Here is a 26,444-nt window from a genome sequence, read left to right as displayed (position 1 = left end):
TGGTCAACTTGGAAAGGAGCCAGGAGGAATTTTACCCGCTGATGCTTCTTGCCGTTCCTTGTGCTTGGCCTTCTGAAACTGTTCTTCACATTTTGAGAGATTGTCGTGAAGGTGTTGGGGATATTAGTCAAAGATGTGATTTATAAAAGATGATTTAAAAATTTGATCTCCTTAACATCACTTTTATATTAATGTGCGACTCTTTTGCGTTTTTAGTTATGCAGGCATATGATGTAACGGTAGGTTGAGAAAATTAAATGTGATTAAAAGAAGATTGCAGATTTGTAGCAGGTTGTTAAGTCATATCTCTTTTACGTTTTTGGGAGAAACGTTATCACAATCGAGCAGGTAAAACAGTTCAAGGTAAAGAAGAGAGGGACTAACTAAAAGTTATAGGGGCCCTTAAAATCTGGTGTGTTGAACTTTGCCTTAATAATTTCATCAAATGGTAGTAGGTTATCCGATTTAACATCCTAACCGCTCCCCAATTATTTTTGGGCCCTATAACGTTAGGCTTTAGCTTTAAGTTTTCATCAATCCTACCTGCCCAATCTCACACTGTAATTTGGACTTGTGCTCTGTATTATTGAACAATTAATTATTAGAATTATTTCTGTTTTTCTGGTTTTGCATGCGCTTGCTAAAACATATGAAATAACAAAACATGAACTGTCCGAGTAACAATGCGTTATTTAATACCTAAAATCTCAAGTATTTTGGAATTATAGAATCTAGATCACGAGGTCGTTAAGAGCTGCTCATGCTCAACTTTCTGGATATTCAATACCAACTACCATCCAAATTTTCTACAAATTGAGCGAGGCCCCCATTATTTACCTACCACATTAAATTTTATTTATTTTCACTTCCCATTTTATCAGTTTATATCATCGTCTCCTCGTATAAATGTAGTACCACATAAGAAAACGCCTCAGGCACATTTAGCTAATCTAAGCTAGCTATGGACTGGTTCTCATGGCTGTCAAAAACCGGCCTTGAACCCTCCCTCATCTACGAATACGGCCTCGACTTTTCGCACAACCAGCTGCAGCTCGACGACGTGAGATACTTAGACCACGAGTTTCTTCAGAGCATGGGAATATCTGTGGCCAAGCACAGGCTAGAAATACTCAAGCTTGCCAAGAAAGAAACCAGATTTGGGCACCTGAAATCGCTTTCTCGGCTTAGTTGGGCGCTCATTCGGACCAAGAAGTGCTTCTCCAAGTACTTTAACAAGTTGGTTTTTCATGAGGAGGTGTCTTTTGATGGCAGGGGTGCAACTCGGGCTAAGCCACCTTGGTATCAAGAGCATTGGAGAGGAGCTTTGTTGAGGAAGCACAAGAGTTATTGTGAGGAGGTCGAGGATGAGAAGCCTATGGTGGTCAAAACTAGGAGCATTACGCTTTCTGGACCGTTGGATGGGAGGGTCCAGGAGAGATTGATGGCTCATAATAATCGGAGCTTGAAGCTATCGGGACCGTTAGATGGGAAGGTTCATGAGACGTTGATGTACACAAATAGGAGCCCAAGGCTGACCGGTTCTTTGGTTGCAAGTTCGAGTCCCAAGTTATCTGGACCGTTGGATGGAAGAACGTATGAGAAGATCATGACCGCAAATAAAAGTCCAAGACTTTCTGGGCCGTTGGATGGGAGAGTTGTGAGCCCAAAGTTTTGCTTTCCTTACGAGAAGGAAAGGGAGGATGTTGATTATGATGATCATTCACTTCGGACTGCACTGTTTCAGGATCTGAAGCCAACTTGAAGTTTGTGGTTTGGTTTGGTTGGTTTTGTCGTAACAGGAGAGTATATGCCTTAGAACTGAAGATATATCTATTTGCTTCGATTACATTTTGAGTATTTAGACATTAACAGATGTGCATCAATGACACGAAAAGATAAATAAGTTCATTTTTGTGGTGTGTTCTTACAAGTTTGATTGTTTTTCTCAATGTATTACTTCCTTATGCATCTTCTTGTGCTTTTAGATGGCAATATATGGAAATCCCTAAATACATTTACTGGTTGATTGGATTTGCCCATCATTTCATAGTAATTTCTTGAAACTTGTGTTTTCAATGGGGGGAAAAGAAAGGAAGTGATTTCTGCACTTCTTTTTTTCTCAGCAAATTAAAGGACAAATAAGTAAGAGTGTGCAGGAAGAGAAAAAAAGTGTACGTAAATCATATCGTTGAAAAAAAGTATAAGTTGAGTGTGGTTACTATGATCGAATCAATCAGTACTAGATTTACAGCAAACTTTCATGATTCTGCTTCAACAACACATTCAGTCCCAACCACCATATGGTTCATAGGATACAGTCGAGAGCTAAAATTCTCCAACTGCAGTACTGTTGTACAGAAAAAGCCGAAAAATTGCACAAACTACAATTTAGAATTGGACAAACAACCTAGAGCCTCCACATGTGTTGATTCTTTGGTTCTGAAGACGGATTTGAGAAACTAAAACTTTCTACATACGTCTCAGATAGTTGATGTAGTTGTATCGAGATGTGCTCGAGTATGATAGCTCTATAGACAGTAGAACTTCCACTCGCCGCACCTTCATCTTAATGGTTTGTATTTGGAAGAACCCTCAAGGATCCCCCAGCGTAAAGCATGTCGTAAACGGGCTTTATATATCACGTAAACCCACAGTCTCCTTCGTCCCCAAACCTCTGCACTCTTTTTTCTTCTCCCACTCCGATGGCTAGCGGCGGGAAGCTGTTGACCCACGCCTTGTTTTCTCAAGAACAATTCGGCACTTGTAAATGAGCATGAGCTTTACATTTGCATCCAACTGTTGGTTCAATTTTGACTCGGAAGAGCAGCATAGTTGCTGGGTATATGAGATTTTTTTTTGGAAGTGGGATTCAAAAGGAACGCCGACGAGAAACTTTTATTAAAAAAAAATAAACACATTTACAAACCAAACAAATGCCCAATTTATTCCTAAAAACAAACAGAAAACTGGCCTAAAAACAAAGAAGACACAGAAAAAGAGCCCAACATCAGTGAAGCCCAAACAAAAACAAACAACCGAGAACCATCCACTATGGTTGCCATCGCCGATTTGAGAATCAGCCAGCCACTCGATCCTCCACCCACTGCAGATCATTCCCTCCACATGCGCCACCTACACACAGCCATCAACAAGAAACAATCAGCGAGAGAGAAGCCAACCATCGGAAAGAAGCTCTGGGAAATTTTCGAGCAACACCACCGGAAACGGCAGACAATAAGGAGAACGTATTAAGTAAAATAAAATAAGGAGAATATATCATTTCGGTTTATATTTGACCGTTTGAGGGTGTGCATGCATTAAGTAAAATGAAATAAGATTAAATTCAATTGTTAACTCGATGAAAATCAAAAATGATTAAATTCAATCCTGTACTTTAATTGAAGTTTGAAAATTATAGTTTTATATCATTTATCTAGTTTCAATCCCTTTAAATCGCATGTTTAATTCCACTTTTCTTTGTCAAAAAATCATACTTCGTAAATTTTATACTTTTGTTTCGGTATTTCCTTCATCGAAAACATAATTAACGTAGGCTTCTCACAATTGTTATTGTTCGTCAGAAACATAATTAATGTAGTCTTCTCACAATTGTTATTGTAATGAAGAAAAAAATTATTATTGACACTCCAAAAATCAATTGTGAACTCTAAACTTTATATATTTAGCAAAAAAAATAGTGTGCAAATAAATTTTTGAGGACCCAATAACAATTAAAAAAAAAATACTTCTCAATTTTCCTTTTTTGTGGACCAAATGTGCCCCTTAGGCTCTTACTATACGTTTTTCTTTTAAGTACATCTTAATTTTTACACTAAAAGGAGGGAGAGTTTGGCTAAACCATATAATAGGCAGCCTAATTTGATATCGAATTCGCCGTTCACGAGATTCGAACCTAAAATCTCTCACTTTTGTTTTTTTTTTTTTCTTTCCGCAATTTAGATTACTTTAGAGTTGAATAATAATTTGTATAAGAAAAAGAAAAGAAAGGCCTCGGCCTGGCCTCATTAAAGAAATGGTTGGCCCAATTGAACATCTATGTGTTCTTGATTCCAAGTATAAAAGTGAAACACAATGGTCCATATAAACATGCTTTTATAGCTCAAGCAGGAGCCTTTGCATGTTTCTTTAATATCTACCAGACCCATTGTTTTTACAAAGAAGTTGACAAGAGGGTTCAGCACACGATTATAAAATAAAGATAAATGATAACTACATACCATTTTTCTGCGCCGCACTTATATTTAATCTTATTCGTTATTTTCATTTGACTTGTTCAATTCGATAACAAGAAATAAAGAAAGTTGTATAAAACGAGAAAAATAGTAAGTGATTATCATTTCTCGAAAAAAAAAAAAGAGCATAATTAGGCTGTTTTTCCTTTCGTTTTCCTTGGGGGTAAAGGTGGCATGGGCTTTGCAACCGTTAATAAACACCACAGCAGCTATCCTAAGGTGATTGGGCCTCTCCTCCCATTAACCTCTTTTACTAAACGTTGGCTCCAAGTTCTCCCATTAACATTAAGACCATCTTTAACTCATGAGATAAAGTTTTAAATATAAGCTTTAAAATCTCCCTCAAAATCATCTCCAACCATTGAGCTAAAATAAGTCATGGGGAGAAAATATATCTCTGGGCTAAATTCCCCTTAGGATTTAAACTATTATGGACTCACTAAACTGTCATTTTTTATTTTTTACTTATAATCTAACAGCTGTGTGATCAAATTGGAAAAAAAAAGAAATAGAAAAAAAAAAGAGATTTGAAAGTCCAAAATTAAATCTAATGTCTAAAATTATTTCAATCAAATTTCACTTAAAACTTTATAAATACTCATATATTTGTATGATTTTTAATTACTTATTAGAATTTAAATATTTTTATATTGAAATGGCCATAAAAATAAATTAGGATAATTTACATAAATCTTATTTTCAAGAAAGTTATCCAAAATAAAAAGACTAAATCCATTATTTAATAATCTCGAACTAAAGTTTTAAGCCACAAAAGTTCTAAGTTATGACTTAAAATTTTAAATTTTATCTTTAAAAATTAGAGATGGTCTAACATAGATATATAAAAAACGAACTGTCTCACGAGATTTTGAATCCAATTGGCATGCCACTTCATTAAACCCTTGGGCTGTCATCAACTCCAGGATGTGATGAGGGGATACCAAGATGCCAAACAACTTTGTCGATAAAAGCTTTTGAGAGTAGTTAATATTTTTATCACAAACAATCATGTTTACATCAGAGTGAGCTAAGACAATTCAAACTTTTGGATGGCTAATCCAATCAGGTACATGTTGTCCATCGCATTTGGGTCATGTCAATCCAAGTCACCTCTGAGATAGTCTTTTGGCAAGTGTAAATATCCATAGGCCAGCAAGAACATAGTGTTGTCAAATCTTATCCAAAATAATATCTTTTTAATTCAAACTGACCTAGACAACAACGTTACGCTTTGTAAATATCTTTGCAAAGATATTTGTGACTAAGCCGACTTGAAATATAAACTGTGAACAAAGTTGCATTACCGCTGTGCCCATAATATTGTAATTTCAATGAATACACAACACAAAACAACCAAAAGATGAAATCGAAAGCCGTAAATCGGCATATCTGAAAAGGGACAAAACACAGATGATCTATCCACTTTTTAGTCCCATAACGATGGATAAGTTTTTTTTTTGGTGAACTGGAAATTCTCTAACAATAACAAAGGTATCAAAAGTCGCATTATTATGTGTGTCATAGTCTCATAGCTAAAGAACTCTCTAGTACAATTACCATATATAATACTGGATAAGTTTTCGTGTTTCATACTCACATCCACAAGTAGCATTATTTATTTATGTCCATGTTTTAGTGTCACAACTAGACAATTGGCTCATGCATTCACCCAAACCCTAAGAACAAGTTCACCAGGAGGGTATAGCCTAGCACCCAGCAGCCAAAATGGCCCGGTACACAACCCAATCCAATCGGCCAACTCACAGCCCAAGCTGCCCCATAGGCCGGCCCAGAATGTGTTGAGCCAAGGTCTGGCCTATGTGATGTCATAGGCCGTTTTAAATTTTTTTTGCGCCAGGCACGTGGAAAACACGCGCAAGTGCCCGACAACATTGCAGAGGCAGGGCCCATTGTGCAAGCGCACTATGGGGTTCCGGCTTGGGGACACGTGGCTCCTCTTTGTCCTGTTGGATTTCCAATGGCTAGTTTTTTGGGCCGTTGGATTTTCAATGGTAAAAAAAAAATTAAAATTTAAAATTAATGACTACTAACGTGGCACAATGAGGATCATTCGATTTTCAGATCAACGATCCATATTTTTCAACCAAAATTTAAAAAATAAATAAATAAAATGTTAGACATTAATAATATTTTTTTTATAAAGTCAAAAATTAAAAATAAAATAGTTATTTTTTAGGGATAGAGATGCATTTGGTCTATCACTGTTCATTGTAGTCTATCATTGTTCACTGAGTGAATTAAATAGGCTGAGTGCTAGCGTATTTGTTTAGGGATAGACTTACTCGGATTTAGATCCTCTCCTGAGCCCAAGGTGAGGATCCTCCTGAACAATAAATGTGAGTCGTTGGATGAAAATTCAACAGCTATAATTATTATAACTTTAAAGGGACCCCTTGTTTATAATCGTTGGATTTTCATCCAACGGTCCACACTCATTAGTCAAAAGGATCTTCACCTTGAGCTCAGGAGAGGATCCAAATCCGGCTTACTCTAACTACACACTTGGGCCCCACCGCACTTTGTTCCACCATCTGGGCCCACTGCACTTTGTTCCACACTTGGGCCCCACTGCACTTTGTTCCACCATCTGGGCCTACACGACCGACTTCCAGTTGCGTGCACATGCATATGTCAAATTATTACAACTTCAATTGTTGGGGGGTGGGGGGTGGGGGGGTGATTTTCCAATTTTGCCAAATCAGCACGCGTTCATCAGATTTCAGTAATCCAAACTCTCTTCCTTTGCCGATCTTTTATGGGTACGTGGCAATTTTACTAGATAATCTCTCCATTAATTTTCACTATTTTAATTAATTCGGGTTTTGTTTAAGAGTAGGGTTGGAATATGACTCCTAATGTCTAGCGTGTGTGCGCCTAACACATACTAAGGAAGGTGTAGTCAAACTCGGATTTGAAAAAATTTTAAAAGACTTTAAAATCCTAGTGTAATCAATAAAAAGATTTTAAAGGATTTTAAATCCATCTAAATCTAAGTGTGTTAAAAAAAATTAAGATTTTGGAGGATTTTTATAAATTGTGGATTGTGTGAGATTTGAGAGCAAAAAGTATATATAACTAAGATTAAAAAGAATCCAACCTCACCCGTTAGGATTTCAAAATTTCATCAGGGTTTGTTGTTTCTTTATCGAATTCTATACCTTCATGGGTAAGGGGAAAGATTTTTCTTTTTTTTTTTTCAATAAAAAAATTATATGAAAATCCACCACAATCCATCAAAATTTACAAACTAAATCCATTCAAATTTTTAAAATCCATATGAATTTTGTAGGAGTCTTAAATCCTCCTAAATCTTATCAAATCTATCACTTTTAAAATTTTTTAAAATCTTAGTTTGACTACACCCCCTAAATTGCCAATAATATACAAACAATGGTACGAGCTAATAGCAACGTACCTTCCTAATGATTTTTTGTTTACTTAGTTATAATGAGCTAATGAAGGCTTATTTACAACAGTGTCCTAGAAATTCATTCTTGCTCTCATTTTGTATCTTGAAACTCATTTTTTCTCACTTAATCTCCTAAAACTACATTACCTCTCTCATGATGCTCTTATCTTCGTTCATTCTGCCAAATAAACGATATGGTGAAAATTCTTACCTTCTAACGTTGTATGGCGACAATGGTTGTTCGAGCTGGAAGTCGAGGGTGAGAATGATTGTTTGAGGTGGAAGATTATGGTGGTGATGCAATTGGGACTAAGGTGTGGTGGTCAGCGGTCGGTTGTGGGCTCGTGTAGTAGTTGTTGTTGTTTTTTTTTTTTTTTTTTTATACGGAGAAGTTCCAGAGGTGAGGTCGAGAGAGAGATGGAGTCTGAGTCGAGAAAGAGTTTGGGAGGTCTGAGGGTGAGGTCGAGATAGAGAGATAGTGTCAAGTTGAAACGAACGGTTGTGATTTCAACGGTTGAGATTCAATCTCAACCAAATTCAACGATTACTATTAAGTGATTTAAATATAAGATTACATTTAAACATTTTTGGTTCAGTGTTATCGAACAATGGTAAAAGGAAACCGAATACCATACTGAAACTTTTGGTATTGTTCGATTTTTGGTATTTAGAGATTGGTAAAATTCGGTTCGGGTTTTTTCAGATATTTTTTTCCAGCCCTACCGTAGTACATTCATGGGGGGGGGGCACCGTGAGGAAAAAAAAAAAAAAAGGAGTTTTAAGGGGTATTGAAGTGAATAAGCCTAGAGTGGATGAAGTCATGAATCAGAGGGTGGTCAGAAGTAAGCGGAATTGGATCAAATGAAGAAGTCATAAAGTCAAAAATCATATCATTTTCATTATGATTATAATATGTCATGAGTCATCTGGTAGGAATTGAAATGAAATGTTCTTCTTGTGAAACTATGGATTTAAATTATTTATCAAGTTGACTATTTACTTCGTCGTCTCATTACGAGGTTCAGATGCACAATATGATCATATAAGTAGTTGTCCGACAACATAAATCGAATTTCGGTAGCATCCCTCACTAACACAGAAGGGCTCTCATCCATACAATAGACTTACCAACTCAATGCATTTCTTTTTTAAATTATTATTATTAAGGAAAGGGGCAAGGATACGAAACCATTACAATTATTTAAAGGAGAAGAAAGTTTTAAACCTCGGACACACAGATAGAAATCAACACCCTATCTACTAGGATGTTGGACCACATGCTTCGAACTCAATAGATCAAGTCAAGTACTATGTATTCTAGCTTCTGTGTTTTTGTGGCTCTTTTGAAAAAAGAAAAAGAAAACTTATATGACATGAGTTTTTGTGCCATAAAATATAACATGTGCAAGTTTTTTCTTACACATTCTAGTTTTATTAACACGTGAAACTACGTGATAATGTGCTCATATTATGTAAGTTTTCCGATTGTAAATGTGACAGAAGGCTACCCTTTTCAGCATTTTGTTGTAACAAACCATATGATTCAAAGGTTAATTTAGATGAAAAAAATTAAGAAATACACTCAATCCAGCGCTGAAATGGAAAACCAGGCAGGGGTTGTCCCGGTATTAAAGGACTTGGGGAACAAAAACCTAAAAAGCAGGTACATTATCCATTCATCCATGATCCATGCACCCGTACTTTCCTTTTCAGAGCCTCATCCTCCCCGAGGGGCCAAACTCGAGTTGGGTGCTAGCCTTACGGATGAATACGATACAGCGGTTCAAAATTTAAAAGAGCTGTATGGGTTTTGGGGCCTCATCGGTTTGGCAGGACATCTTCTCGAGAACAACTTACGTGCCATAGCTACAATGTTGTTATTGTGGCATTCCATACCGTTAAAAAAGTTCTCCAATAGTCGCCAAAAAGATGGAAAATAATCATTACTAACATTGTATTTAGTAACACGAAATGCCAAAATGACGGAAAATACCAAAATGACGGAAAATATAGGATAAAAATTATCCATGGGACCACTGCCCTTCTGTCTTTCATATGTTGTTCAAAAGCAACTTGTTTGTTGCGTCTAAGGACTGGTTTGGTATTGTTGTGCTTTGAAAAAGAACTGCTTCTGCTGTGCTGTGAGAATAAGCAGCTGTGAAATAAAGCAGCAGAGTATTTGGTAAACTTTTTTGTAAAAGTGCTTTTGAAAAAAAAAAAAAAAGCAGTATTAAAGTGTTTGGTAAACTTTTATGTAAAACAGATGTGAAAAAAAAGCCGGTTTTTCAAAGCTAGGTTTTGCAGCTTCTTGTTTTTGGCTTTTTTTCACAGTTTTTCACCCAAAACTGTGAAAAAAAGCTGAAGCTGAGTGTTTATCAAACACAAAAACAGCTCCCAGTTTTTTTTTATAGCAGCTTTTTTCAGAATCACCTCAGTACCAGATCAGGTCTAAGTCGCGTCCGACATGAGCACCCCAACAGTTAGCTTAATTCGTCACCAATGACTTTCTTTGATATTCCAAAATTAGAAAGGAGGAAGCAAAATTTTAAAAGTTCAACCGACCCGAACCTGATTCCATTTAATTTTATAAATCATGTACAGCTACGAAAAACATAATACATGTTTTATGCAATAATCATTTTTGGTATTTCTTAATAAAAAAAAGGGCGTGTGAGTCATCATCTGATGATTAAGAACTAAACTAAAGTCATTAGCTGAGATTACAAGATACTTGTAGCTCGATCGGGGACCAGCACAACGGTATTTCGTACTCGATTATTCCTCCCATAATTTAATTGATCAAGAAAATTCATCTATTTTTTTCGTAATTTAATTAATTAAGAACATTCACCTTTATTATAAAGTAATTCATTAAAGACATTAACCTCTCTGTCATAAGTTGATTAATCATTACAGAGTTTTATCGGTTCAAATCATTAATTCAATGAATCTGAGTCACTCTCAATTTTCGTTAATTGTTTTATTCATATATTTTAGTAAATTTTCCATCAATTAATCAGAATTTATTCCTTCCAGTCCAACCAATCTTTCTCTCCAAATTAGGGTTCTTATTAGGCATTTCTAGCCTCCCAAACTACCGAATCCATTCAAAAAAAATCAATTTCTCAATTTTCGGTGCAAATACCGCAGGAAAATATATATGCCTGCACAAATGGAAATAATAATCAATAAATAATACGAACAAACGAAACAATTAATGAATTAATCGACAACGAAACAACTAACCTGTATAAACCAATGAATCCAGAACCCGGTATACGGAAACGGAGTGAACGGAACGAACGTACGGCGAGGGATAGCGGAGAGGTCAAAACTAACGGATAGAGTCAGAGAACGGGTAACTGTGAAACGGAGACGATGAAGAATTGGCCTGGAATGTAATGTGAAACCAAATTTTAACTAATGCGATCTGTTAATTTCGAATTTAATTTGGGGCTGCGATAAAAATGGATGCTTATAAGGAAGTTAATAAGGTCCCAGAAAGCTTGGAGTCGCCAACAAAATGGCGCGCCAATCGATACAAAGTTGCGTATTTATATATACAGAGCGGAAATCATAGCGGCTAAGGTTTCAAATATAAATCCCCTGGCTGTAGTAGCACTTCGGTCAACCAATCGGTCATATCACTCGGGTTTCGCCGGATCCAGACACGTCATCACCCAACGAGCGCCACCTTACCTCGCCGCCGGAAAACTAAACAATTTGCAGAGGAAAGCTCAAAAGCACCAAATCCGACTCTTTTTTTTTAATTTCAAAATTGGGTTTTCAGATTCCTAGTCGGACTTGGACATGGCGGAGAGCCGGCTGGGCCGGGGACAGAAATCAGCTCTTCGCCTCTGGCTGTGGGAGGAGGGGCGGATCAGAGAGGCCAAGGCGCGCCTCACCAGATCGCCTTCGACGCCGCCGATTCTCACAAGCGAGTTCGTCATGGCGGATCTGCGCGCGTTGAGTCGGTTCTGTGAGTACGGTGCGGAGGCGGTGACGTGGGAGTTGTTCTTGTGGAGGCTGCAGCGGAAGGACCCGGGGTGCGTGGTAGGGGAACACATGCAGGTTCGCTTCGGCTGACTGATATTCCGGCCGCTGGGGACGGCGGTGTGGTGGTGGTGGCTGCCGGTGCCGCGCGGTGCGACGGAGATGGATCGGCTGGGGGAGGTTGGGCGGTCGAAGGAGAAACGTACGGACTGGGCGGAGGGAGAGGCGGTGGCGACGTTGAGGCGCGGGGGGGAGACGGCGCGGTTGAAGAAGCTGGAGGAGCGGGAGGAGAAGCCGGACGTGGAGGAGGCAAAGGCGGAGGAAGAGGAATACTGAGTGCTTTGGAACCTTCCGGCGGGTAGAGGGGAGCGGAGGACTGGGCCGCAGCCGCTTGAGGATCTTCTTGAAGTTGCTGCCATGGTGGTTGATCAGGCTAGGCTGAGGTTTTAGAGAGAGAAAGTGAGAAGATTTGGAGACCCGAGGAGAGAGAAAGAGAAGAGAGAGGGTTTTGTTTTTCTTTTCTTGTAAGCTGCGTTTCGCTGCCCAATTCGGCAAACCTAGCTTCACTCGACCAATCTATTTATAGCGAATGGGGAGGAGAAAATGCTTCAGCTCCCGCGATACTTCCTTTCATTATCTCGATATTTTCATTAGTGCCCCTACATTTTTGGTTATTTGTGTTGTGGGCAACACGACTGCGACGCGTGTTATTTAGTGATTATATTGTAATTGATCGTTAACCATATATGCTATTGATTCCATTCCAATGGGTTGGTCCATGCATATAAGCGATGCGGTAGGTCGACAAACGCTACGCATTGTTTAAGAGGTAAATCAACTCACGTTGCATCAAAAGCATATCTTATTTAAGCGATTCATATTTACATTTTTTTTTTATTCTTCAACTCACGTTCAATTTTTAGATTGAACAACATATTTAGTATGCAATTTTTGTCATTTTTTTCGCATTTTAACTACTTACTAATTGAAAAGGAGTAACCCAATTGGACATATTTTTTTTGTCTGCATTCATTGTATGCAACATGAATTTTACAATACCTGATCATAAGATCTAAATGTCACGATAACTCTTTTTCAAAAAATTGAGATAACATTTTATTGGTATTTCCGATCTCATTTTAAACGTATATTTGTTATAAATTTCTTATATGGTAGTATGTGATTTAGACAATATCCATAATCACATTGTCGTTGCATAAATCATAATAATTTATTTTGGGGAATTATTCATTGACTTTTTTGTAGTAACATAAAGTGCAAGCAAGAAAATTAAAAGATTATTCGTTCACGCATGTGAATATTTCTGGGCACAATGAATTTGGATTCGATTTTTATGAAATTAAATGCAATTATTCCTTAAAAGCTTTTGATCAAGTACAAAGCACCTGCCTAATTGTAAATTGTAATTAGCCACATAATCAAAAGATTCCTTAATGAAGAAGGATACAATTGCAAAATGGTTAAATACCAGAAAGTTTGGGGAGTATTCAGCAAAAAGATTAACCTAACCAAAGTGAACAGTTGGGGGTTTGGTTAGAATAAACCGGGGGCGCAGGTTAAGAAAATAACGGTTTCGACGCCAAGCTATGGGCAGTGCAGCCCGCAGAGACTCAGTCACGCGACAACCAATAAAATAATTAAAATATAAAACGACGAAAAACGGGACCGTTTTAACTTTTATCTGACAACTTCTTTAGATAGTGGTCAAGCAGTCTCAGTCTCCTACGTACTTCCGCATTGTCCCGCTGTAAATCTTTTCCAATTTACTAAAAGATATGCCATCCACACATATTTTTTTTACTTCTTATACATTTTTTGTTAATTTATATTATTTAATTTTTTTAAATTCATTCAACAGCTAAAAACTCAAAAAGTATATAAAAAGAAAAAGTTGAATATCACATCCCGTGCTAAATACTACGTATCAGCCCCTTGTTTTCCTAAATTTCTGTTTTTTAATATTTTTTTTTTCTGTTTAGTTTTGCAGAGATATTTTCTGCAATAATTCAATGATTGATTAATTTCTTTTATACGTAGATTAGCTGGTAATTAGTATTAATAATTCCCTAACCCATTGATTTGAATAATTTTATAACACATCATTTACACGGTACGTTCAAGTGTATTGGATTGTGACATTTGAAGTTGGAGTTTGAATTTAGAGCATACCCACGTAAATAACACACGTGGCATGATTTAAATGAAATAATAACAGTCACCACCTAATGGGGACATTGAACAAATTCGCACTCTTTGAAGTTACATAGAACATGGTATCACTTTGCTACACAAGATTTCAGCATGAGTAATGCTTAAGGGAACTTTCTTAAAAGGGAGCTCTTGATAGCTTTTTTATCACCTTATGTTTTTGACACAATACTTTATAATATTGGTAGGAGAGTAAACGTAAAACTGTGAGGTAATAAAAAGTTTATGAAGAGTTTCACTTTAGACAAAATTCCCTTAGCATGTCTTGTGTAGCATATATGAAAGTGAGATTTTATATGGATTATATGTCACCAATATTATAAAATATTGTGTTAAAACATAAGATAACAAAGAGTTCATAAAGGGTCTGACTTTTGAGATAGTTAAGCATGTGTAAGTATGAACAACTGATTCATGTCATTGGTTCGTAAACAAAAAAACATGGGATGTATTGTTATTAATTCATGAAATTATGTGGAACACTGCTTGGCTGCTGTAAATTTAGCAACAACTCTTGTTTTTACTCAATCATAAATAAACACGTATTTAAATAATTGAAATTATGAACCCAAAGTGCTGTTGAATTACATGTTATTACGTGTCCCTAGGTGACCCCAATTATATGAAAATACCGAACTATAAAGTAAAGTTCATGTAACAATTGAAAAAGGGCGGTTTATTAAAATATTTTAATTCAGTTGAGATCTACAAAGTGTTTAGAGAAGAGCATGTGATGTCTTTTGATTATTCCGAGAATGGAATCGATCTGGGGACCCTGCAAATGGAAGAGAAGGTGTATGTGGCACACTTGCATTGTGCTGGGGGGGACACATGGAGCTCTCACCATTCTTGCAGTGCATACGATGCTCCTTGTCCTCACAGTTGTCCAAAAAGCGGTGCTAAAATCATGTAAGCGCTTACAGCAAAAGCACTTAAACCCCTATTATTTATTTCTGAAGATTCTCAACTCTGTTTTACTATTTGCACACACCAACTATACGTACCCCATAACGCATAAATTTTTATGAGTACAGAAACACAAACTCCACAGTATATTATTTCATGTTTCATAATAAAAACAAACGATAAAATTGATAATTTAACTTTTAAATTATTATTTAAATGATACAAGATAGATACGTGTGGTTGTGTTTAAGTATTTTGAAAAATTATCACTTTAATACGTGTGGTTCTGTTTAAGTATTTTGAAAAATTATCACTTAATACTACGGTCCAGTAACATTTATCTTCGTATGTAACTGCAAGCTTTTAGATTTAATTCTCGTCAAAATGAATTGAAACACATTTTATCTACTCCATTATAAGGATTAACCCCTTTCCACCCCTTAAGTGTAGAGTCATATGCCCAATAAACCAAATGGGTTGTTTGACAAATCGTGCAAAGATGTCGACATAACCAAGTGGTCTAATTACAATAAATATGGCCGCTTAGTAATAGAGTCTAATGATATTCATCTTTATTTGTAAGTGAGATGTTTTAGATTTGATTCTCGTCATAGACAAATTTAAATCACCTTATTGCTAGTTCATTAGAGACTTAACCACTCACTACATCCTTAGTATAGATAATATCGATATTGGACTAAAAAAATTACAACAAATATGACAAAGTTGAAATCAAATAGTGCAATTTATAAAGGGTGGACTGAAATGTTTTTATCTGTTTTAGAATTGAACTAGGATTTTCTATCCTCCTCTTTCCATCTCATTCCATCCCCTTTTTTCACACTTTTTATTTTGTCTTTCTCTTTTATAAAAAATAATTATAAGATGTTAACGTTCAAATAGAAAGAAAAGAAATAGAAGAGAAAAAAACAAAGAAAAAAGAATCTTCCCCTTTGGAATTTACTGAAGACTAGCCCTATTTTTCGAAGTGCGGAACACCCCAGACTTTGGCAAATAAAATAGAATACAATTTTATGAAAACAAAAAGAAAATCAAATAATGGAAGTAGGAAAACGTTTTAGGCACTCATGACTTATGGAGCATGATACATTCATGCCTTCTCACTTTCATAGTAAGTTTGCTAGTGAGTAGTGACTATATAATTGTCTTCTTTTTCACTTTGATCAAAAGAAAAAGGAAATCAAATATTCTTTTTCTTTCTTTTTGCTTAATTTACTTGTCGACCTCACAAAATACGTTCTAAAGAAATATTTATTAAGAGTACTATTTAAATATAATACGTGTTCTTTAGGAGTCTTTTCTTTTTCCATCCAATCAAACAGAAGTAACACTTTTCTTTTTCCATCTAATCAAATAGAAGTTGCTTTCTTGGTCCCACAGATGGAGAGACGACCGAAGAAAAGCACTGTTCATTGCCCATTCATACATCATTTCATACTTTTCACTTTCTTCTTTTTTTTATATATATATATATATATATATATATATTATTAAATGTTACAAGTGTTGGAGATATAAACTTTTAAATTATTTGATTTTATGAATTTAGCCCGTCTAATGTTTATGACAATTAGTATTATGTAACACAGAAGGAAGGCGAAATGGATGGCCATACCTTGAATGAGAACCACCGGTCTCTATATTATTGTATACTTTTGTGAAACATAATATTAATGAAGAAAAGAAAATAAATTTGTAGCTCAAGTGGTCACCCCATTAAAAATCCTAACTAGGTTCAATCTTTTTCATTTTCACTATCGCTTGTTAAATGAAGAAAAAAAAATTCAGAAGAAAAATTCTTTGTAATTGAATAACGAAAATGACATTGATATTAATCAATAATACACATACACTAAAACCCTACATTGCTAATTTATTTTGTTAATTAGTTTCTTTTGTTGGCTTGTAAATGTTTTTAATGTACTGTTGTAGTCCAAATTAGATATTTTGATAGATGAAAAACCACTAATAATACAAAAAATTAAGTACAATTAACTTATTTCATACATTTGCACGTACATTTTCATGGATAAGGAGGCTGCAGTACTACCCGTGTAGTACCAATAGGGTCGTTGGACGAAGCCAATAAAGGTCCACTCAGATCATCAACTACTTCCAGTCAAGTAATTTCGATCTTAAGCTGCAGCCTGCAGTTGTATATATTTGAACAAATATATTGTAAAGATGAAGAAGAATATAATGAAGTAGAGAGAGAAAGCTGTTCTTTTGCTTCTCTTGTATTATTTCTCTTTCACTTTTCTACTTTTTCACTACAATGAAATTTTTGTAACTTTAAAATTGTGATACATCATGGCATATGATATCATCGGCATCACCAATTTGGGTATGAACCATAACATAATAAGTTCGGTAGTATTATTTTCGGTTTTCCTCCGCTAAAAGAAATTTCTAATTCCATCCTTTATAGTAGACACGGTAGTTTATGCTCCTAATAGTGCTTCATGAACAATTAAGTTGCTTTCAAAACAACCCACACAAACCTACTTGCCCTAATTAATTAAAGAAATTACATCTTTATAATATATTATCCATTCGTTAAAGATAATGAAAGTAGATGGCTAACCTCAAAACTTGAGTCTTTCCTAGACAAATCATATTACGACAAAGTTATCCGATCACAATTTTAATTAATCAAGTTGTGGAATATCATAATATCTCTAATGATGTCCGACAACGTAGCAAGTGTGGCAATATGATGGGTCATGCGTTCAGATAGAACACTAGAGTCCAAATCTGCAATGCTTGTACTTTACAACTGGATTGCACTTTTCGAGCAGTTCTTCGATACATTATGCAATACAGTCTACATCAGTTTATTATATATCGTATTTTATTTTGTCAATTTAACTATACATTTGTTGATACTACGTAGTCCTCGTGTGGTTGGCCATATTATACTGACAGGCAGTAAAAGAATGAGCCTAAGCTAACACAAATTTGTTGATTATTTATCAATAATCAATGACATATATACACACACACACACAAATATTATTTGCTAATAAACAATAAATTGCCACTAAGTATATTGGCTGAATATATATGAACGAAATTAATAATAAACAGACAATATAATGATCGAGGCTTGCGTACCGCAATATCTTTGAAAAAGAATTTCGTCCCTACTCAAGTTGTGGGATTTTAGTATGAGAGATGCATTTTTTGTGTTATATATATTAATTATCACACACCAAATCACAAAACCGAAGGTTTAAGCCCAAATTTCCTCTCCAAAGTCCATTTACCAATCACTTGATAAGAATGACAAAGTATTACAAAGTGTGAGAAAGGTTTCAACTTGACCAACGTGGGATAAATGAGTAAGAAGTAAATATTCACTAAAAAAAAATTCAACAAATGTTAGTTAATTAGATACACCTACATCGATCTAGCACCAAAATTAGTAATATAATTACCTTGGTTTGTTGATTTTACGTAAGGGTTTAGGTTAGAAACTTTACATGCACTACTCTTCAACAACTTGTCAGTTGTCACACAATAATAGTCTCTTAATTATTTAGGAATCAGTAATTAGTTGGGTGGCAAATCCAGCTTCTCGAATCTCCCTACGAAAATTAGCCATGTCTTGTTTACATACCTAGCTATTAGCTCGTTTAAGTTTTTAATTAGTTCACAAATGAAGATATTGTGGACGAACCAGAAGGACAAATTGTGTCAAAGCTTTTGCATCATGCATGTTACTTGTTAGGTTGGTAATGAGTCAAATCATCGAACTTACGTTCTCTGTATGCTGCACTAATGCTCATCTAACCCATCTGTGCCGGTTACCCGATTTGAACCTCCACAAATTTCTGGTAGCAGGTTTCAATTATGAGATTTGAACAAAATATTTGTTTTTGTTTAATCTTTACTACTCTTTTTAATCAAGGAAACATCATTTTTGTTTGGTGCTATCAAATCTTTTTTGGCTACTGGTTGTGAGTTAGTTTAGTTTGAAGCTATATACGTATATATTAAATGTAAAAAAAATCAGAAAGAATTAATTAAAAATGTAGTTGCCTTATGGATTACCTATATTTTCACCAGATTAAGTTTTGTTTTTGGTGGTCCTCTCGAAGATGCAAACTCATTACAGTACAAATTATGGAGAACGATGTAAGACATATTCTGAAATCATAACAAGACATTAGGATCACGAATAAATTAAATTAATATAAAATAAAGATCGACTAATTATATTAAAACATAAAATACAAGGGCAAACGTATATTGTTTTGAATAGATGAAGTACATACAATCTTGTCAATTCCATGTTTCAGTATACATTGATTTATAGTTGTACTAAATAAGAAAACACTTTTGAGCAAATTAATTATCTATCAATAACATATAAATCACATGTCTAATTTCTTGAACAACAAACAAGAATTAATAAGCAAAACACTTTTGAGCATAATATACTCATTAACCCTTCTTGAATTTCCTACAAGATTAGTTGCATATATAACAAATAAAATATAAACAAATATGATGATTTACGTCTTATCTTCCAATAACATGACATTAAATGGATGCAAAATTAATGAGTGTGAAGCCCATAAAATATTATTTCTCCCACTTGAGCAAACACTCATCAAAATTGCAAGGTTCACAAATAAAAATAAAAATAATGATCATGATTTTTATTTTATTTTAGTATTTGAGAAGACATACATATGTGAATAATAGAAAGTCGATTAAAAATTAGACACTTAGTTTAGATATCTCAATAACATCAAATTTTCAACAATAATTTTAATCAATTTAGAAGCCAGAGAAAATTAAGGCAAACGATTGACACATTTACTTATTTCGTTCTTGATTCTGTAAAATACACCATGGATGTAATTGAGTTTTGGAGAGTCATCAAACCAACTGCAAATTGCATGATTGTTACACCTTTGGGCAGAAACAAATCATGTGAAAAATACCTGCATTGCTAGCCAAAACATAAATACACAAAACACAAATAGTTTCAACAACTTTGGCCAAATGAAAATATGTTGGAAGAACTCTATGATTTTCTATACTACTAATTTATAATTGGTGAGTGATTTCCTGAAATTCCCATTGGGCAAAAGTATTCACCATATAAATTAGAATTCTGATTTCTCAAAATAATCCTTTAGAACAATATTAAATAATTGTTTTGTTGGATATTCAATAATTCTCAAAAGATTAAATCAGGCACAAATGTACGTTGTTATTGACATTGAACAACAAAGACCTCAAAAGAGGAAACATGGTTATTCAGTTATTCGATAGGGACCAAAATGATCAATTAGTAAACTGATGCCACTTTCCAATTTTATCTCAAAAGACAATTATCATTATAATCATAATTGATGACCAAACAAAACATTGGTTTAAGCAAAATAAACCAATACATCTTTAAATCAAAATTTAATCAGTGTTGTCTAATAAAAGTCATTAGTATTGAGAATTTGCATAAAATAAGAACATATTGGAACCATAAACTTGTATAATAATCGGTACCAATAGACGTGCACAAATCAATGAAACAATATGACATAACAAAACTAGTTTTGAAGTGCCAAAATTCATCAGTACTACATTAGTTTGCAAATTCACTAAAAACTGAATTCTCTTTAGATTGTCATGAAAATTTTTAGATATGCACTAGACATATATGACTACTTTTTCAAAAAAATTCATGATTTTTATAATTTTACAAGGGAGTAAAAAAAACGAATTCGAAAAAAGATGTGCTGTAGAAACTGTACAAAATCTCCAGTAGCTACCTGAGATTAAAAAATTACTAAATATTTTTTGTTCATCCGATATGCATGAAAATTTCCAGAAATAAATGAAATATACAAAGCTGTTATTTCCCAAAATTTCATAATTTTTGAGATTCTATAATTGTACTAAAAGTAAATTAGAAGTGGGATGTGCTGCAGAAACGGCAAAACTTCTGCAGTACGTACCCGACACTAAATAATTTACCAAAAAATCAATTTTTTCTCCAATGTGTATGAAATTTTCCAGAAATGAAGTAGACATATAAATTTACTGTCACCCCAAGTTCCATAATTTTTGCAATCTCAAAGTGGACTAAAAATAAAATCGAAATGGAATGTGCTGCAGAAGCTGCCTAAATTCTGCAGTATAGTCCTGAGGTTAAATATTCACCAATAAGTCATTTTCAAAACAATATGCGTGAAAATTTCCAGACCTGAAATAAAAATCTCAATGTATATCATACTAAAAGTTCATGAATTTATGAGTTACATATATATATATATATTTATCAAAATACTGTCACAAATAGACTATGGTGCAGAATTCCAGCAACATAGTGTAACACTTAAAATTTACCGTAAATTCATTTCTTGTCAAAAAAATGGGGAAAAAAAATACCAGCGTCTATAATTCATTTGATATTTGGAGTTATGGAAGTCTATCAAGATCAGAAACAAAAATAGAACAGCATAGTCTTGTTTTTAAAACAACCTTTAGCATGTCCATTGTGATATATCAAAATCACTTCTAAGATAAGAAAACAATTCAAAAGTGAAACCAAAATGGCCACGGCATTAATGTGTGTATTTGAGGAATTTCTCAAAATCAACTGGGTCTCAAGTAATCTAATTTTATGTTTGAAGACGAAGATCAATAAACACAAGGGACAAATGCAGTAGACATGAACTGAAATCTAATTACATATATCAAATGAAGGAAAAATTAGATTTATTAATCCAGTACTCAAAATTATGCAGCGGATTAGAACAAACGACAATTAAAAGTGATTGAAGAAAATCCTCACAACCCTAATTCTGGGCATATGGTCCAGAAAACTTAACATGTGAACAAGATATTATATGTACATATAGCTCAAGCTCCTTAGGATCACAAGATTTGGGAATTGAAAGGGGTTCTCAAACCTTTCTAATTTCTGCAAAATGAGTTCACACATTCATCCAAGATATGAATGAACATGTGTGCCTGCCTAAAACATGTTAGTGTCATGGCATCCAAATTCAGAATTTTAAATCATGAAATCCTATACAATGGCTCACCTAGGAAGTCAGTATCCATAAGGACAATTTGATCCATCAACTCAAAATAATATGAATACAAGCAAACTTACCAAATTTAAAAATTTAAAGGCTACTTTATATGGCAATAAGCGGAAGCAAGAAAAAACACCAGAATCATATCTCTAGAGCATGATTAGTCGAACCAATATATATATATATATATATATATGGTTTTTTTTTTTTTTTTTTAAATTTTAGGGTTATAGGAGACAAAGAAACCTGAGAAAACTCACTTCTTTATGCCTTATCCATGAAAGCAAAACAAACCCATTCCTAATAATTAAGTGAGTGTCAAAAGGAAAAATAAAATTTCATGAATACTACTTAGCGGCAGCAGTATCCATAGTCTCACCACCCGGACCAGTCCATATATTATAGTCAATAGGAATCATACCAAATAGAATTATATCACGGCTCTCCTTCATCATAACCCTAGGCTTGTTGTGTGGCTCTGATACCACATGTAAGACATATTCCGAAATCACAACAAGAGAACATTGGGATCACGAATAAATCAAATCAATATAAAATAGAGATCAACTAATTATATTAAACTTATCTGCAGAATACGGAAGACATGATTATGAAGATGAAGCCATTGATCCTTGCAAAGTGAATAAAGTAGAAGTAGTTTTCTACTTTCAGTACCTCTCAATGAACTCTACTATTGAAATAGGCTTGTAGTTTTCGTGAGTTTCAGTTGGTATGGAAGTAGGGACTATTCTTAGGTTATATAGCTAGGGTTTCAACCAATTCCTCCCTATTATCGGAAAGGATATAAACCCAAACCATTTCTAATCAATTTAAGTCTCATCATGACTCTTATTCCTTGTATTTACTTAATAAAGGCCCATAATTGATCGCATTTAATTGAGACTCCAATATGTTTATTTCCTTAAGGCACCGAGAGTCCTAGAGATTTCATTAACTTGATTGCCCAAGTCAATTATTCCCTCATTTATTCTTGGCATAATTCATTGTTGTGGATGCAAATTTCTTCCTCCTTGATCTTGGACAAAATTGCACCTACAAAACAATTAACACATTTGGTCAAGGCCAAGAGCCTCATGCGCCCACGATGAATGGGTGGGGGGCTTTGGCCGAAGAACCTATGATACCAAAGTTAGAATTTAGAGAGAAAGTGTTTGAGATTTTTTAGAGAATTTTAGTAAGAGAATTGGAAGTGAACTTTGAGGAGAATGATGGAGTTTAAATAGGAGAGTGGCCGGCCTCCTTGCGTGAGAGAGGACCGGCCACCTAGCTCCCATTGTGGGCTAGGTTCTTGATTTGTATTAATTTGGAAGTTATGGAAATAATTAGCTAATTAATTAGCAAATAGGATAATTACCTAATTAACTAGCTAATTAATATGATAAAAGGGGAAAATGTGGTAGAATATATAAGGCATGGCCGGTCCCTTTGGGAGAGAAGGTGACCAGCCTTTTGTGTATTTTTTGGTTGTAATGGATAGTTTAATTGACAATTAAGGGATTAATTAGGCAATAAACCCATTAATTAGCCAATTAACATAATTTAGAAAGAATGTTTTTGGGAATTACCTTGTAGGAAGGATTTGATGTGGATGGATGAAATAGGTTTTGAATTGTTACCTATTTTGGGCACTTTTGACTTGGTTGAAAGATGATTGCTTGCTGCTAGCGCGTAGGAATCCCGATGTGCCTCAAGGGTATTCTTGTCCTTTTTTATCCAAAGATCCACGTGCCTCAAGGGTAATATTGAGCCCCGCTATGTCAATGAATGCAAATAGAGACGAGATTGGCCTAAGCGGAAAGATGCAATCTAGGCAAAATTAAATTCCTCAGAAAGGCAAAATGTTTTTGGACCAGTAGTCCAAACCCCGCTTGGTATAAACCCTGTGGGTTACAAATGGGTATTCATAAGAAAGTGAAATGAGAAAAACGAGATTGCAAGATATAAAGCACAACTCGTTGCACAAGGTTTTTCGCAAAGACCTGGAATTGATTATGAGGAGACATACTTTCCTATAATGGACGCAATTACGTTCTGTTACTTAATAAGTTTAGTGGTTTCAGAAAAACTTGACATCGACTTATGAATGTCATCACCGCGTATCTATATGGAGAATTAGATACTGACATGCATATGAAAATCCCAGAATGACTTAAGTTGCCTGAAACAACTAACAAATCACGAGATACGCTCTCAATTAAATTAAGGTGATCATTGTATGGCCTGAAACAATCTGGACGAATGTGGTATAATCGTCTCAGTGAGTATTTGATCAAAGAAGGGTATATCAACAATTTCATTTGCCATTGTATGTTCATTAAGAAATCCAACTCTGGATTTGCTATAGTAGCAATATATGTGGATTATATGATCCTAGTTGGAACTCCTGAAGAGCTCAATAAAACTGCTGAATATTTGAAAAGCGAATTTGAAACGAAAGACCTTGGAAAAACAAAAATATTGTCTCGGCCTGCAGATCGAGCATTGTGCTAGTAGAATTTTGGTCCACCAATCAACTTACATTGAAAAAATCCTGAACCGATTTGGTATAGACAAGGCTTATCCACTCAGCACGCCAATGGTCATTCGTTCTCTGGACATTAAGAAAGATCCATTCCGTCGAAAAGAAGATTATGAAGTGGTCCTTTGTCCAAAAGTACCATATCTGAGTGCAATAGGTGCTTTATTATATCTAATGTACTAGACCAGATATAGTTTTTTTCAATCAACTTGTTAGCAAGGTATAACTCTGCTCCAACAATTCGTCATTAGAAGGGAGTCAAAGATGTATTGCGATACCTTCGTGGGACAACAAACATGGGTCTCTTCTACTAAAAGAAATCCACAAATGACCAGGTCCTTGTTGGATATGCGGATGCTGGTTTTCTCTCTGATCCGCATAAAGCCTGCTCACAAACTTGATATGTGTTCAAGAATGGAGATACAACAATCTCATGGCACTTAACAAAGCAAACATTAGTTGCTACATCTTCAAATCACTCAGAAATACTTGATTTACATGAAACAAGTTGTGAATGTTCTTGGTTAAGATCAATGATCCATCATATCCGAAATTTATGTTGTCTAACTTCAAAGACAGACACTCCAAGTGTTATCCATGAAGATAATGCAGCATGTGTTGCCCAAATGAAGGAAGGATTCATCAAGGGCGACAAGACTAAACACATATCTCCAAAGTTTTTCAATGCACGTGAGCTTCAGAAGGCTAAAATTATTGAAGTCAAACAAATCTGTTCCAATGAAAATCTGGCAGACCTGTTCACCAAGTCTATAGCAAAGTGCACGTTTCAGAAGTTAGTGCAAAGTATCGGATTATGTCGACTTACTAATCAACTAAATTTGGAAAATGCGGAATCAGGAGGAGATACATATCAGGGGGAGCATCCATGATAAATGCATGTTGTACTCTTTTTCCTTCGATTAGGATTTTTCCCACTGGATTTTTCCTATTAAGGTTTTAATGAGGCAACATAAACATATTTAACACTATATCAACAATCCAGGTAAAGTTGTACTTTTTTCCTTCGCTATGGGTTTTTCTGAGCAAGGTTTTAATGAGGCAACTGATGTTGATATGTGGGCATCCAAGGAGGAGTATTGAAAATACTGGTGGGTTAATGAATGCGCACAGTGATATTGACTTGGAAAATGAAAGAGGATCGTATTGTCAAAAGGTGTGTACTGTAAATTTCAATGTATAGTTAATACGTTTGTTTGGAGTTTCTCTATAAATAGAGCGCTCCGTTGCTCTATATCAATAACATCATTATTTATCCCTCCATCTTTTATTTGTCATCTCTTTGTGTTATAATTACAGTGTAATATTTTACATTTGCTTCGCTCCTGTCACTAGTAAAGGTTATCTCTCTAACTTTTACATATTTATAACACTTTCTTATTTTTGTAATTAATTCGTTATGAAAACCTCATAGACTAGACGAGCAAGAGGACCACTGATGCATGGAAAAGAAAAGGTCCAAGTTGTCGGGTCAACCATTTCAAGCTCTACAAGTCTTGTATATCTCCCTCTTTAACATAATTCCCTTGCCGCCCAATTCAAACTCATTGACAAAAATTATATTATAGCTAGTAGTACACTCTAGAATCTCCAGCCAAACGCGTATAAAATACTTTTCTAACCCAAATTCGATCAGTTAATTAAGATTGGGATTTAATTGAAATCTTATGAGAAGCATTAACTTTTTTAGAAGGACTACGTAGGAATATTTGTGTTAAAAGACTATATTTAATATATAAAAAGAAAATATATATATATGAAAAGAGAGATTCAAACTTCAAGCTTTAAATGATTCTCTTACCAGAGAACAAAGAGAGATTAAAATTTGAGTGTAAAATAACTATACAATATTTTAATTAACCAATCTAATTTACATTTACGTTAAGAAATACTACGAAACTATTAGATTTACCTTTTGTGATTATCCACAAGCTATTACTAAGTAGAGATGTGAAAGAAGCCAATAATTAGTAAAAGTTTATGATAATGCAATGGCAATC

At 34.8% G+C, this 26,444-nt stretch overlaps 2 protein-coding genes across 2 annotated transcripts; one reads left to right on the top strand and one right to left on the bottom strand.

The window, feature by feature from the left end:
- Positions 1-869: 869 nt before the first annotated feature.
- LOC103930783 lies at positions 870-2,026 on the top strand. Its single transcript, XM_009340158.3, has one exon. The coding sequence runs from the start codon at positions 962-964 to the stop codon at positions 1,760-1,762; it is 801 nt and encodes a 266-aa protein (XP_009338433.1). The 5' UTR covers positions 870-961; the 3' UTR covers positions 1,763-2,026.
- Positions 2,027-11,140: 9,114 nt separating this feature from the next.
- Positions 11,141-12,237, bottom strand: LOC103930750. Its single transcript, XM_048584755.1, has one exon. The coding sequence runs from the start codon at positions 12,093-12,095 to the stop codon at positions 11,478-11,480; it is 618 nt and encodes a 205-aa protein (XP_048440712.1). The 5' UTR covers positions 12,096-12,237; the 3' UTR covers positions 11,141-11,477.
- Between the last annotated feature and the right edge of the window lie 14,207 nt (positions 12,238-26,444).

This window comes from the organism of the source record quoted next, unplaced genomic scaffold (assembly GCF_019419815.1).
Source record: "Pyrus x bretschneideri cultivar Hongxiangsu unplaced genomic scaffold, Pyrus_bretschneideri_v1 Contig1, whole genome shotgun sequence".
NCBI lineage: Eukaryota > Viridiplantae > Streptophyta > Magnoliopsida > Rosales > Rosaceae > Pyrus > Pyrus x bretschneideri.
Note: the sequence above shows the minus strand (reverse complement) of the source record. Positions and strands in the feature narration are given on the sequence as shown.